Here is a 16,544-nt window from a genome sequence, read left to right on the forward strand (position 1 = left end):
TGATTTCTCTGTTCCCCTTAGTAGCTGGTTTCCACAGAATTATGGGTTTAATTTTCTGGTGAGTCTTGCAGAATAGTATCAATTGGCATTAAGTATACAGTGTGTTACACCTATTCTAGCAGATGTCCCCAAAAGACATTTATGTCTATCTCTTGTCTACTCCTGTTTCTGCAAAAAACACTAGGAAAAAAGATTTTGTTATTTCTGCAACCCATAGCTGAAAACAGTTCAATTTTATGAGTTCATTCTTTCCTTTTAGTTTCACCTTTTTTGAACTATTTATGTTGTTAGTTAAAGAGAAGGTGGAATTGTGCTAAATTTCATACCTGATACTGCTATTTAGTTATGCTGTGAAAACACTCAGAAGTCTGAAAACAATCTCCAAGTGTAACAAATGTTTTAACTGGTTTTCGGAAGAAGAAGCAGATGAAAAATAACAGAGAACATGAAGAAGACGGCATGCAAATTCCTGACAATACACATCAGAAATACATGTAATTTACACATTCCAAGTCAGCTGACACAGATATAGGGAAGGAGAGGTTTAGAATATTACTAATTCTTTTTGAAGTATTTGATCATTACAACTTACTCATTCCAAACCGTTTTCAGAACTGCAGGATTTAAAGTGGACCAATTAAGAGTTTTAAGACAACAAATTACAAGGAAAGCTAAATTCAATACAGTTTACCTAAACAATTTTTTCCTCCTATGTATACCAGGTCAAAATCTGAGCTCCTAACTGAATTCAGATTGATTTCTCCTATTTATTATATTTTTTTTATCAGTCAGCAACTTTCAGAATCATTTAAACATGAAATTACATTTTAAAAAAAAAAGAAAGACAGAAGTTCTGCAATTTCTAGTTGGTTTTGAACTGGTATTAATTAATTAAATTGTAGTAAACAGTAAGTTATATCTTATCCATCTCAAATGTGAAATTGAAAAACTAAAAAATAAGAAAATAAAAATTACTGATAACAGCAAAATACTGGAAATGCGTGAGGAAATTACTGGGAATAGAAATAAACATAATATAAACAGAAAGCTTCTTTTTATTGTTCCCAAAAGCATTAATTTGCAATCCTTGTCTATGACAGAGATTAAGAAATACAATAAATTTGCCTAGAAGATTTTAATATGTTTTGTATACCTAAAATTATAACTGCTTAGAAAAATTACTAGATCAAATTAAGAACATTTTATAATACCATTTTATAGTGCTGTGAAGGCCATGTTTGTCTGTTAAGCAAAATAAATCCTCATTTTGCTCTGTCAGAAGGGTTAAAAAATCCCTCAGGAACATGGCATGCAGTGAAATGCCTATGACAATATATTCCATAATCAATTTCTAGCTCGATGGCTAGAGCACACGGCTCTGTGGAAATCTGAGTTAATCAAACACACTTCAGTTCCTAGGGACAAGATTAGCACAGTCAGTCAAATCCATTGCAAAGGTGATACCCTCTGCCTGAATGTAGTTCTCTAGGCTGAATGTTTCCGTACAGCAGGCATTTCAACCAGCTACACCAGAATCTTCAATTGTCATTACTTCTTAAAAGCAAGAAGCCTCTTGACATAAGGATTCTTTCCTACCTGAAGCTTTATAGCATGCTGGTACTACAGCACACAAGGGTATCTTCTATTTTTTCTGACATCACATTGTCAGTATTCTGATGGAGAAAACATGCCCCAGAAGAACAAATCTGCACTTAGCTACAAAGAAACCCACGTAAATACAACTGAACAGTAGCAGAATGCTGATGCTAAGATAGAAACAAAATGACAAGCAAATATAAGCTAGAGTCACAGTGCTTTACTGACTTCCCAACACCTTCCCATGAAAAATCCTGTGGTGCCTGGCTAACATAAGAAACATCCAAGCCACTCACAGCTGCTTTTCAAAAACCCTGGCAAAAGGTGATTATTTCACTTTTCTATTTTCAAACCAATGGGTAAATTGTGATGGAAAATATTAAGCATTCCACTAGCATCGATCCTTGCTAACCTGACATGGTTGACTAACTTAAAATAATTCTCTGGATTATACATGACACCAACTACCTCACAAGAGTTTAAACATGCATTAAAGCAGGTGGCCACCAGCAATTTCTCTTACATCTCACATCTGGTACTATACTCCATATAAAGTATATACATTATCTTCTGCTAATAAATCAAGACTTGAGTAAGAACTCTTTTATCTAATTTCCAGTCTTGAAACTTAAAAACTGTAAAATAACATTCTTTTTTTCTGCATCTGTGGACAGTATTTTAAATTGATTTCTTCTTTCATGGAAGCCTGACAGATGGCTTATTGAGATCATATACATTCTTCTGTATTGCTTCATAAATGTATTATCTTGACAAAACTTCTGCTTCAGAACCCAGTAGCACAAACAAAGCTTATTAGAGGAAAACGTTTAAAAAACCTTAAGAAAATACATGGAGAAAAATTTCTTTCTCCTAGGGCTGGGATGAGGGTCTATACTCAACAAAGAAAGAAAATGTTTTTTGGTACAGGATCAATACTTCATCAGAATTATATCCAATGCCAGAAATAAAGAGTTCTAACATGGATTGTAAGCCTGTTTGACATCCCTGACACCTGCATTTATACCAGTATATCAAACAACTGTTTCTTCTGAGGGCACCAAGTCCTGGTTTACTCCAGTGAAGACTGAAATATTATTTTTAGCTACTAAAGTATTATCCGTATGTTATTCCTTCAGTGTTCATAAATCTGTTTCAATGCAAGTCATATTGTGCAATATACATCCTTGAAAGGAAGCTGGTTCTGTAGCAACTAGTTTGCAAGACCAAATTAGTTTCTCCTTCATGAGAAAACAGTCTTATGTTTAAACAAAACAACTGATTATATGGGTGAAATATTTTAGCTGAAAGATGATGCAGCAGTATAAAAATACATTGTTCTCTTTAACTAAGCACACAGCCTATCTAATACTACCAGTAAGTTTTAGGGGCTTAGAAATGGGTGAATGAAATTCCATTTTGAAATTTTAACTGCCTATCCAAGGACTTGAATAAAGATAGTAAATTAATGGATGGAAAGCATTACAGTCAGGTGGAATGAATTCTGAAGCTTTTCTCTGTCATGTAACATGCAATTTAATTTATTACACGATATCCAAAAAGTATAATGTAATATGTTGTAAGTCACATTTTTAAAAGCATAAAATATAAGCAATTTGTGGGATTCTGATTAGTTATTCAAAAATTATGATGCTGCTACGAAAGATTAAAAGGATGACTAAAAATAAGCAAAGCATGACATTGTAATTTGCAGATTCGGTTATGATTGTAATTGTTATTTATCCTCAACAAAATAAAGTGCCCACCTTTCTGCATAGCCCCCAATTTTCAAACAAAAAAAGTCAGAAATGGAATCACCACATGCTTAAGAGGAGCTATTACCAGCCTTTATGACTTCATAAGAAATCAAGCCCAAACACTATGTCAATTATCTTTCAGGAGATAATTTGCCATTTGTGCAAGGAAGTATCGGGCTTTTGATCAGTAATTGGTTTGCTAAGCATTCTGACAACATGTAGATTTTTTCCCCAGTTAATACTGTGATCTTCTTACATCCCACTTATTTTACCTTAAGCACAGCATACTTGATAAAGAAATATATTCCGTAAATACAGGTAAGATTTGTTTCCTTTGAATGCCGTATTTTTATCTCCTCTTTCCTGTGTCTCAGCCTCCATCTCCCTACTGTTTTTTTCTCCTCCTCTTTTCTCTTCAGTATGCCTCCTCATCTTCCTCTGTGAACGGACAGACCGATGATCCGTTCAAACACAGATCAAACAAAAAATGTCTATAGGACAGTTTATAGTTGTATTCTGCAACTGCTTAATGTAATATGCCATAAAAGCTTTGTGTTTGCAAAGAATCCTTTAAAATGCTTTTGGTTTTTTTATGTAAGATAATATCATCAGTAAAAATAGTGTCAGTTCAAGTTTACAAAAAAACATTTGGAAGTTCATCCACATTTAACAGTCAAGCAACAAGAACAATGCCAGTAAATTCTTTTGAAAGCAACATGAGGTACAGCATTTTATAGTAATCCTGGGGATCACAAAACTGCAGTGGGGGAACCTCACTTTTTTTACACACCATTCTACAGGCCATGACATTTTAGGCTAAATGATATGAGGTGTGATAAATGCAAGCCTTCGTTTGAATACAAACAGATTCTTAAAATATTTTAACTAGGAGTATAAGTGAAAATAAATTAGGCCAGTGGGATTTAGGTAAAGAATTCAGATTCTGTGGGATTTTCTTAGTTTACTGCTTAAGTTAGAAATTACACAAGCTTTGAAAGTTTTTGGCTCTGGAAACAATCAGGGAATTATTCTGAAATTAAATCACTATCTTCTGACTGCAGCATAAGAACAAACAAAAATCAGTGTATTTATTCTTAACAACACTTGAACAGGTGCTGTCTAAACTTCCCTAAAGAGCCATAAGTTTCTAAGCTCCTACCTTACTCCCATAGTGTTGTAAATCCAACCTCTTTTTCTTTTTCTCTTAGGGCAAAAAGATGGAGAAGTGCAAAATGGAAACTGAAAGCCATGACCCAACTTCAAGTTTCTAAGAAATCTAATTAAGCTCTTCTCCCTGTGTAGGGAGACACTGGCACCTCCAGAGAATAATTCAGACTTTGTGTGACTGCACTTAGTTGTAGTTAAGCATTCAGATCTTTGTTGTCGTTTCAAATAAAAACAAAGTCAAAAGCTAGCACACCGCATATTTGTCTCCATGGCTGACAGCAGTGATTCTTCCTACCAGCTTCTTAAAACGATCAGATAAAAATTACTCTGCAGATGTAATTCCAAGGCTGAGGTAGGCCCTACACATCACTTAAAGCAAGTGCAATGGCCAGAGGAGTTGCCAAAGCAACACATATTGGGCTCCACTTCTCCAGAATTCCCATTTTCTGAAAAAATAGGGAGTCTGTTTGGAACTTGCTTATACTGAGTATCTCCAGCACAACTCCTTCATAGATTAAGTGTAAGAAACATGCACAGTGCCCACCCAAGTGGATTCTTTACTAGTTCCTAAACAGGGGCTTCCTCAGCCACACATAATGTGGGCAACTGGTTAACCACATTATCAAGTCACTTAGATATCTACCTGCTACTCTTACTTTATTTGAACACAACATCTTCAATTTATTCTTTTACTAGTCTGATGATTATAAGAATGACAATAAAAAGGTATGGGGGAGAAATGTAGATCCATGACTTGTCCAAGCCCCGAGCTACTCAATGAGGTTAATTAGGGAGGTGGAGAGGTTGTTTCATCTGACCACATTATCAACATACCTAGTTTTGCTATGCCTTGCCCTCCCCATTTTAAGTCAGCGGGTCATGTCCTACACTGACTTAGGCGTGTCTTTGATTTTTTTAACTTATTACTATAAGCACATGACTTCATTAGAGGCTGTATTCTGTTCTGAGCTCAGACTGGTGGCAATAAGGTGGCAGGTTTCCCAGTGCACAGAAAGCTATTTGATGAACAGAAGGATAGCCCTACCTGATAACACGATCTCACTGACACTATGGAACTGGCCCTATTACACTTAACAATATGCTACAAAATTATGATTGAAAAAGCATGAAAATTTTTCTTAGTGAGGCGGAAAGATGAATCCGTAAGTGTTTCTGGGTAGTTTAAACTTCAGCCACATATCTTTTTATGAAATAAAAGTTAAAATTCAAAGGCATAATTGACAGTCACAGATGAATGAAATGAAGAGCAAATGAATAGCAATAACACATGTAATATGTTGTAATTAATATTATCAATATATAACTATATATTATATATTGTTATACTGTATTCTATTCCACATATTATATAGTTTTTCAAGTTAATCATCTTCTTCAAAAAATGTGATTTGTAACTTCGGCATGCAATTTTTTCATCTTAATACGAAGTCTGTTTTAAAATGCTTGCATGAAAACAGCACCGTGTAAAATAAAACAGTAAAATGTTATTGAAACCCTTCCATTTCCATTCTTTAACTCTCATTTTTACTGTGCAGTCTTACAGGGTTTCCTCTCATATTTAATGAATGATGAGTGCTCCAAGGCTACATGTGTATTCATATGACTACGAATTGTTCAGGAACTTCCAGCAGCAGGGTAATACAATATACTATAAGAGTTCAACGTGGGTTAATTGCTCTGCAAAACGGGTATCTTTTTTTTATGACTCAATCCCCTTTGGGAATGCCAAACCTCCCCCTGAACTGACAGAAACCGTGCAAGCGGGGGGCCCACTTCATTAACAGGAAGAAAACCTACTAATTTTACATAACAAAAAAAAAAAAAAAAAGAAGAACATATTTTTCCTTCAATTCCATGAAAAATCAGACACACAAGGTGCGTGACAGGAAAATAGGGACCTAATTGTTTAGCGCCCTCAAGAACTGTTCACAACAGGTGGAAAGAAAGGCACGGAAAATTGACGCAAAGATGACAAATCCTAATACAGAAATCTTTCAGCAAGCATGTAATGAAAAATGGTACTGCACAGAAGAGTCTGGGAATGGCACAGAACCAAATCAGTGCCAAAAACTTCCGAATTCCTCCCTTTCTACAGGCGAGGAAGGGAACAGACTCTTGGCTGTATTACAAAAATTCCTGCATGATCTTTTGTTATCAGGCTGAAGGACAGCTTTCTCTAACACTGGATGATGCAAAACACTACCAATAAGTGAACAGAAGAATAATGTATGAAATACTATACATTTAAAACTAAATTAGCAAAAATTACTGTTGAAATTAATTTGATTTGATTTAAGGGAAACAAACATATTCTGTTATTTGAGCTAAACTATATCACCAAAGGAAGGCACAAAATATTCAATGTAAGAAAGCCCTTAAGGAAAACAAGCACGGAAACAGCTATTACTAATGCACTAACTTTTTTTTTTTGAGAATAAAAAGCTTTTCAACCCTATAAATAGAAAAAAATGGAAGTTAAAATGTTAGCAACCCCAATGACGTAAAGAACAAAGGAAGATCATATTATATCAATGCTATGTTATATGGGAGAGATACAGATTAAAAGCATAAAATTCCTTAAAGAGCAGGTCTACTGCCACTAGTATCTAACTTCATTTTTAGGTTAGACATTCAAGCATAGCATTCCCATTCGACACTACAGTTTAACAAACAAACAAAACCAAGGGATCTAAGCTTCTAAAAGTACTAAGAACTATTGTGAGAGTTCCCTGCACAAAGAAGTACTCATTATCCAAACCGATAAAATATTTTTAGTTATGTATCTGTAGGAAAGATTAGGTATAAAATGCATATACCACTTACGTTGCAACGGACTGATTTATCAGCACACATTTTTAAAATATTCAACACCAATGCTTCCTGCCTACCATGGTATTTTCCCGCTCTCCAACACACATACTTGAGGAAGAAGGGTGTAAGGGGTTAATTTTTACAAACTGTTAATGTTGGTGATAAAACATTTATTTATAGCAGACTTCTAATGTACTAGGATAGTCTTAGCATGCTAAAAGACAAAGATTATGCTTTGAAGACTTTGTACTCCAACAACCCATACATCTTCAAGAGAGGAAACCACAAGGTCAGTGACACAGATTGCAGTTGGTTTTGACTATTACAGCAGAATGACCTCCTCCACCCACCTAAGCCTAGCTTACGAGACACAGCTAGCTAGAATAATATCAAAAGTAGTAAACAATTTTCATAGCTTTTAAGAAAATGGTTGATGAAGTTGAGCCAACAGTTTTAAGAAGAATAAGTCTGGCTTGTAGTTACAGTCCTAGTGGAATTCTGAGGCATGTATCTGAGAGGGGAGTCTTTAAACAGGTATGCCTGATGATGGAATGAAAACAAGCACTGTGACTGCATGACATATTTGGCAAAGTGTACGTTAATGCCGAGTTTCTATCTTCAAATGACACTTCAATCCACTTCCCACAACTTACCTGATTTTAATTTGGTTTTAAAAAAGATATGGCTTAAACTGAGCAGAAGGGAGATTACTGAGGTGCACGGAATGACTAAACACAAGGCCACTGTGCCTACATAGAGTAAAACATCACAAGGATTTGGGAAAAAACCAAAAAAATCACTAAGTACAGAATAGTTTGTCAACCTCAGCTTGTTTGCTTGTGCCTCTGAAGCGCCATTCCAATGTCCTTCAACTATATGCTACTCTTACTTTTCAGTAACTTAGCAGCACATGTAACTGAATACAAATAAACCAAGAGTTTTAACATAAAATGAGTTCTAATGCTCACTTTCCAAAATCACACCTGTAGTACAATTTTAAAAAATTCAACAACTTCAATCTAGAAAAGCATAAAGAAAACTAAGAGCACCAATGATGTAAAGGATTTTCTTTTTCAAAGCTTTTAACTGTTTGAAAATTGTTTATTCTAAGCTGACATTTTATTTAAATATCCTATTCGGCAATTACGAAAGGAACTTCATCCTACATTTCATTCCCACTAAAATTCACTATTTTTGTGTCAAACTCTTCCTAACAATGGCACTTTGTGCTTCTTAAATATTGGGGAAAAGGGATCCATGATGGCATTTCATGTAGAATACATCACATGCTGGCTTAATCATGTATAAATCAAATCTTCTGACAACTAAAACATTAAAACAGGATATAAGATGCCAGTAAAGAATAAAACTAAAATGTATCAGTAATTAATTTATTTTTAATGAGATGCTTGAGAAACCATTCCAGCCAATTACAGTGTGTGAGTCTAGTATGTCTCTACAATGTAACACTTCTATCACTATACCAAATGCATCCTCAAAAATAATGGTTTCATCTTAAATCATGCAATCCCAGGCATGCTCTGAGGACAGGAGACAGAGAAAATGGAACTGCTTCTGGCAAGGTTAACTTGTTCAGGTGGCATTAGGGTAAGTATCTTTGAAGACAAGGTTTCTGAAATGAAACTTACAGAAAGAATTTCCTTTTAGAGAAAAAACAAGGGAGTGTCTAATCTTTGGTAGGGATTTTAAAATTTAGTTTAAGAAATAAAAATGGAAATGCTTTTAAAAAGAGCCTCAAATTATTCAAATAAGGCTTTAACATGAAATAATAAAAGCAATATTGATAATGTAAAACTATATGACATTTAAACAAATCTTTATTTTGCAATTAGACTAATGCCATTTAATTTTAGATACCTACAGGTGAATTCACACTTCGTGTGTTACCTTGGGACACATGAATGTATGCCAGTGATAATACAGTGTGTATGTTAATAAAACCACCAAGACCTGCCATCTGGAGAGCTAATGAACAATCAAGGGATCCCAAATTAAACTACAGAATTTTCCCTTAGAATCTTTAGGATAACACTGTCAAGTTCAATCTATTCACTTAACCTCCAGAATCAATTTTTCAAACTTTATGACAGGTCTAATAGTTTCCACCTGTTTCTCTTGCTTGACTTTTGACTGGCACGTTACCAGCCAGGGTGGAAATGCAGACAAAGACCCCTATTAGGCTCCGGCTGTTTCTCTACTGTGAGGTTGCTCGGCCATTAAATTAGTTCCAGCCCACTTTCTCCTTCCACTCTTAATTTTTGGGGGGTATAAAGGTTTGGAGAAGTGGAAAGGAAGACACAAAATTTTGACATTCAGTTGGTGCCAAAGGTATAAGAAAATCTAAACTCATGAAAGTTAAATGCTAAATTTATTTATAATTTACTAACTAAATTTACTACCAATCACACTAATTAAGTTCTTGAGGTGTCTGTATCATGTTTTCAAATCATCACAGGCTTGGTAAAATTTGGGAGATCCTAAGGCAGTCTATCATGTAACAAGTGCTTATTACAACAGATGATTACATAAACACAGTATTGCAATATTTTTCTGGGAAGCACAAATGATCAACAGGTACCTATTTTTTGTTCAAGCAAAGGAAACCTTTTTTCTTGAGATATGGTTTCCTTTCATTCAGAGTGGGCAATTATAAAAACGTGTCATATACATACGTTAACAAATTTGTATTGGTTCATTTGGAAGTACCTTAAAAATCTGACAACTTTTTTCTCCAATAAAAATTACCTAATAGGTATTTGCATCAGCTTCTAGTGACTTATGAAATGTTATCATCTGTGAAGTCTAAGGTACTTTGCTGATTTGCAAATCACATGGACTACATTATTCTGTTATCTGCGACAACAAAGTATTTGTAACAACATCAACCGTAATACTTAAGACATATATTTTACCTTATTAAAACAAAGGTCTTTCTGTAAGACAAATTGAATTGTTCCAATTATAATCTGATTAGGATCATCTTCCCAGTATAAGCTACTTAAGGCCAGTACTTCTAGTTTACATCTTACCTGAAAAATGACTACTTGAGCTGCACCATGATGGGGAAAAACTTGAAGACCTACATCTGTAAGCCCTTCATTACATTTGGACTCTTAATGTAAAAAAGCAACCTGAGTGCTGACCGCTCTGCTGGTACAGCACCTTAAAGATATGAGAGTAAAGGTTCCACAGTCACTGAAAAACCAAGACCACTTCTCTTAGCTCCCTTGCCTTTCTTGATAACATAGTCAATCACATATAAATTGGCCAGACATGACTCTATTTAGTTGTGATATCTAAACAAATTCAAAAAACACTGAACTGTATATCTCATCTTACTGAGATGTGTGAATAATGCTACCAAGAACCCCACTAAAACCAGCTGTCAGAGAAGAAAGGTCTTGACTTATTAATTATCACGTTGTCTGTTACTTCACAGTACTTCTGCTTTCAATCCAGTGGGCTGAACATGCTGTGAATATTAAAAATTAAGAAGCAAATGATACAAATGCTTCTATAAAATAACTCTTCTCTTTGTGGCCTCTGATCTTGGATTTGTCTACATCCAAATACCACTGCAAAATTAGTTGCAGGATAAGGATGTAGATCTGGGGGAAGGGGAGCAGAAAAACTAGATAGCAACATTTTTTTTAATGTGTGTGCACATAAGTACATATGCACACACAGAAAACAGTTTTCAATTAAAATAAATTGCTATTTGATTCCAACTGTCTCTAAATTGCAATATTTTAGAATAGATTAGCATTAGTAAATTCTAGCACAGCGTCAAGGCTACAAACTGATTTACTTTAATACTGTTCTAATGCATTTTCATTCACAGATTTTGTGTGCATATATTCTAAAACAAATCACCTTTTATTATTTGCAAGAAAGCATAATCTTTAACACATTGGTCTCACAATTCAGGCTTTCTAGCCAAGAACTAAAGCCATTACTGCTGGTTAACTTATCCGTTACAATAACATTCAAGATGATTTAAATGATGATGCTGATTTAAAAAACAAAATTCTAACCAAAACTCCTGAGGTTATTTTCATCAGTAAAATTCATTTGCAATTACTTCAGATAAATCAACAGTGATATTCAAAAGTAGCTGCCAAGAAAAGTTATAGCTGCAGGTAGAAACAGACGTAGAATAATCTGTCCTGAAAAGCAACAACTTTCCAAAGACAGTTTTTTCCACCAGACTATTTCACATGAAATGGAATAGTATGGTCTTTGTACGTAGACTCGAACCTAACGCTTAGTAACTGTGATTTTATCACTTACTTCCACTCAAAACTCTAATGAACTACCTTCTCAAAAGCATCCCACAACTTGTTCATAAGGGTCATCTATGTGATGATGAAAGAATGTCTAGCATAACCCTAATCAATGTTTTCAAAAAATGAAACAAACTGACTAAAGAGTATTTTAGTGAAATATTCAGTAAAAGGAATAAGAGAAAACAGTAATGTTAAAATTAAGGCCACAATCTACTTGGTATAATTTCTGTCAAATAACTAACTTACAAAATAACTTGTACTAGAAAATGCATATAATCTCATAAATATGCGTATTTAATACCGTAACTCTCGTATGGTGATACTCATGCTTTGCCAGAAGAATAATGATTAAACTCCACTGTCAAATAAAAATTTGTCATACTCAGCTCTTCCCACCCTTGGTGGCTTAGTATTTTATACATTATCAATTACTATTCTATAAACACAAAGATGTCTATTTTGTGTCCTATCTAGAAGATAATAGTGTTTGGGTTTTGGTTTGTTTTTTTAAATGTATTTATTTATTTTGGCTAGCTTGTAGGCAACAAAATAAAGCAAAGAGAAAAAAGTTTCTTTTTGAACATGGTTACTATAACTGTGAATTCCTGATCAGAAAGTTTATTTGGTATGGTCTAGATCACTATCTTACCCATCTAGAAGATTCATTGTTGTTGTGGTAACTTCAGTAAAAAGAAGAATCTTTCCTAGCTTCTTTGTTTGAAGATTCTGTTGATATGTCTTCAGGTTGAAATGTTCTGATGAGAACTGTCCCATGTCAGTGATGACTGGCATGATAGAGGGAGTTATCTCCATTTTTGATTCATAGGATGAAACAAATTTAAGAGACACCTTGCTGGATGCTCTTAATCCTTCAGCATCTACATTTCCCTCGAGCCACTTCAGAAAAGCAAGATGGATTTCCTGTGGGCAAAAGAAATAAAATAAGGCATATAAATACAGACCACCACTTGTGGAGACATACAAACATTCTTCCAAGAACATTTTTATTCAAGCAATCATCTTCTACGTCAAAACAGAAAAAAACCCTCCAACTCCTCTTCAAAGATCAATTACTGCTGCTTGTTCCAGTCCAGCCCGGCCTGACTACTTGGTATTGTCTTCCTAGACTTGAGATTATGCTCCTTTGCAGATTACTTAGGCTTAATAATCTTTATAACAGGATACGTAGTGGTTCTCCTAAATAATGAAGCATGGAGTGCACACGCTCATCTGTATTATGCAGGCTTTTCAACATGCTAAGTTTCTTTGCTGGAGGCCCTTCAGTCCATTTCTAAGACTTGATTTGAAGGATAAAACAGTAGCTAAGAAATACATTTACTGATTCCTCAGCTGAATACCTGCTAAAAGGGCTCACACCAGTCACAAGTGCTGTTCCATAGGGCTCAGCATAGGGGCCAGTCCTCTTTAGTATCTATATATAGAGAGAGTATATATAGAGGCCAATCCTGTGAGGTTCAACAAGAAGTGCCAGGTCCTGCAGCTGGGTCACAAGCAGCCCACGCAGCACTATGGGCTTGGGGCAGAGTGGCTGGGAAGCTGCCCAAAGTGGAAAAGGACCTGGTAGTGCTGGTTGACAGCCAGCTGAACACGAGCCAGCAGCGTGCCCAGGTGGCCCAGAAGGCCAACAGCATCCTGGCTTGTATCAGAAACAGCGTGGCCAGCAGGACTAGGGAAGGGATCGTGCCCCTGCACTCAGCACTGGTGAGGCCGCACCTGGCATGGCGTGTTCAGTGTTGGGCCCCTCACTGCAGGAAAGGCATTGAGGTGCTGGAGCGTGTCCAGAGATGGGCAACGGGGCTGGTGGAGGGTCTGGAGCACAAGGCTTATGAGGAGCGGCTGAGGGAACTGGGGTTGTTTAGCCTGGAGACAAGGAGGCTCAGGGGGGACCTTACCGCTCCCTACAACTGCCTGGCAGGAGGCTGTAGCAAGGTGGGCGTTGGTAGCTTCTCCCAGATAACAAGTGACGGGACAAGAGGAAAGGGCCTCAAGCTGCACTAGCAGAAGTTTAGATTGGTTATTAGGAAAAAGTTCTTCACCAAAAGGGTTGTCAAGCATTGGACCAGGCTTGAGTCACCATCCCTGGAGGTATTTAAAAGACACGTAGATGTGGCACCTAGGGACATGGTTTAGTGGTGGAATTGGCAGTGCTGGGTTAAGATCTCAAAGTTCTCTTCCAGCCTAAATGATTCTATGATTCTGTATACTATCAGCTAACGGAGGCTTTGCTACTATCACATTAAATATAGACAAAAGTGAGTTAATTAGCTAGCTAAAAGGGAAGCATGTAACTCAAGAATGCCCACAACTAAGAAAATTCTGCCAGTGTATGAAATGCTGTTGTATATATGTTGCATATATGTCCTGTCAATGGCAGAGATAGCACACATTTCTGTGCAAAAGATTTTATATACAAGATTTTTAATGAAGATACATTTTTATATATTTTATATAGAAGATGAAATATACAGGTGCATTTATATATAATTTTATATCTCTACAAACTAAAAGTTTGATTTTTATCTCATTTTCTTGAATGTGAAATTAAGAGATGAATTACTGGGATTATTATCTGTCTGGTGACACCCTGAAACAACTGTTACACATTCACAGAACTCTTTCTGAAGATATCTAATTCTGTTTTGGGAGATTTGATATGAAACATTTACCATTTCTTTAGAAAGCGTAAGTTAACAGCCATGAACACAGAAGCTGGGACTTCATTTTGCTAAGTGTGTAGCTTAAATTTTGAAGAGCTTTCCTTCTAGACTCAGAGTAGTCTTTTATATGATATATATGAAACCACATAAACTGGTTTTTATTCTACTGAAAATAATGCACTAGTGATTCTTGCCCTCAAATTTTTGAGAGAAAGACATCTGACTTCTAAATAAAAACCTAACCAAACATGTTCCCCTTCTTCCCATTACTGCCATATCTGGAAACCAAAATACAAATGTGTCTTATGTGAGTGCTAAAGACAGGACTAAGCTCTCTTTCCCCTAAACAAGATTTCGCTGAGCTCCAGCCCAACTTCTTAAAACCCACAAACCACAATTAAGAGCAAACTTCCTAAAAGCAGTTATCTGTCCAAGGAATTACTCCAATTTTCCAAATCCCACTGTTCTATCTTAAGAAGGAATGAGAAAAGTGGTCCTGTTCCTAACACCTTTCTATAGACTTTCCATCCTCAGAAACTACACATTCTCAAATTTCACACAGACACTGCTGCTTGTGTGACAATCTTTGTATACCGAATATCAGCAGACTTACTGGTTTGCAGCAGAGCATAACACAAAAAAAAGAATAGTCTTCCCAAATGCAATCAGGCGCTAGCACCTAAGGCCCAGGATGACCTAAGAGTGACTCAGTAGCTAAACTTCAGTTACAGACAAATTACTTCTCGTTTCTTGGTTTTCTAAAGCTCCATCTGAACTCTTTCCATCCAACCTCTTGGATAAAATACACTTTAAATATTTTCCTTTTTTTTTTTTTAATATATATATATACATCATAAATGATGATGTGGCATTAAAGGTTTTATAAGCATGTCTTTTACTTGATCTGCATGAAGCAGTTGTATTCTTCACTTAGTGGTAATATCACAGATTTGACTGCTGCTAAGTTCTTTACACACTATCATACTTGTTTTACACACACAGAGTAACTTATTACCTGTAAGTGGTATTTAGAAAAATTATAGCTTTTGTTCTTGTCAGGGAGTATATAGAAAAACTGTGTTTAATCAGAAAGTGCATTTTCCTATGTCCTTTCCAGACACAGAAATCCACTTAGCTTAACTGATTGCACAAATTCTAGACACAAAAACATAATTTTAACTCACAGAAAGAAAGGTTTACAGACTTACAGAAACAGACATTAAGTTAAAAAATAAAGGTGCTTAAAGTATTATTACATTCTAAATAAACAATGAAAGCACTCAATACTATGTGTCAGAAAGTCTGGTGTACTTTGCCACAGCATACTTTCTGAGAAGATTGAAATAGCATATATTTATGTGTGATGTTACATTATTACAAATATGCCACATAATTCCTAACTTTTATACTCTTGAGTACATTCTTTCAGGTGATTTTTTCCCCCATAGTTTTTAGGTTTATTTCTTGATTTGATTTTCTTGTTTCTAACGCATACTGAACCATTTAAGAATTGTTACATGTGTATAATTATGAAGCTAATTTTCCCCATAACACACATGTTTATTCAGCTGATCAAAAATATAAACATGAATAATTCATAATTAAGAACAGCGTTTCATTTTTAAAAAATCCTAAAAATAATGGGTTTATATTTTTAACACAGCAGGGTAGCTAGCACTACCCAAGTACACACTAGAAAAATTAATTTTCACTGTAAGAACCTCCTTCACACAAAGTTACAGAAACACAGATGCTGACCCAATGCATTTTGGTCCCCACAATCACACACATTTTTGTATAATGAAATTAACATATATAAGAAGCCGGGGTTAACCTCTGCTTCAACTCCATTTGTGCGATGTGTCGCCAAGTTCAGGATTCAGGTTTGAATTCACAAGCTATCGCCAGCCACATCCGCTGTTCTGCAGCAACCTCTGGCGGCCATTTCAATGAGAAGTGTTGGTTCAGCAACTGACTGGCCTTCCACACCTCTGGGACCAGGTCAGGTGTGTCAAGCAAGGCACCCAACACAAGGTAAGGGAATAATCAAACTCCTGGACACTGCTTGTTCTGACCATTACTAAAATCCTAAAACATGCAGGCACAAGCATTAAATGAGTATGCAATCGAAAAAGCTGTAGCTGTTACATATTCAAGCACCACCAACAATATCTGCGTACAATCATACTAAAATCTGTATTACGCATAGT

The 16,544-nt window shown here is 35.7% G+C and overlaps 1 protein-coding gene across 5 annotated transcripts in view; it reads right to left on the reverse strand.

Moving 5' to 3' along the window:
* The window catches only part of HLCS (holocarboxylase synthetase), a 123,776-nt gene that overhangs the window by 66,456 nt on the left and 40,776 nt on the right, over window positions 1-16,544 (reverse strand). For all 5 annotated transcript variants that reach the window (XM_037376492.1, XM_037376493.1, XM_037376494.1 and 2 more), the window contains one exon: window positions 12,306-12,577. In XM_037376492.1, the coding sequence (XP_037232389.1) occupies window positions 12,306-12,577 (272 nt within the window). The remainder of the gene's footprint in view (window positions 1-12,305; window positions 12,578-16,544) is intronic.

The sequence above is a fragment of the Falco rusticolus genome, chromosome 2 (assembly GCF_015220075.1).
Source record: "Falco rusticolus isolate bFalRus1 chromosome 2, bFalRus1.pri, whole genome shotgun sequence".
Lineage (NCBI taxonomy): Eukaryota > Metazoa > Chordata > Aves > Falconiformes > Falconidae > Falco > Falco rusticolus.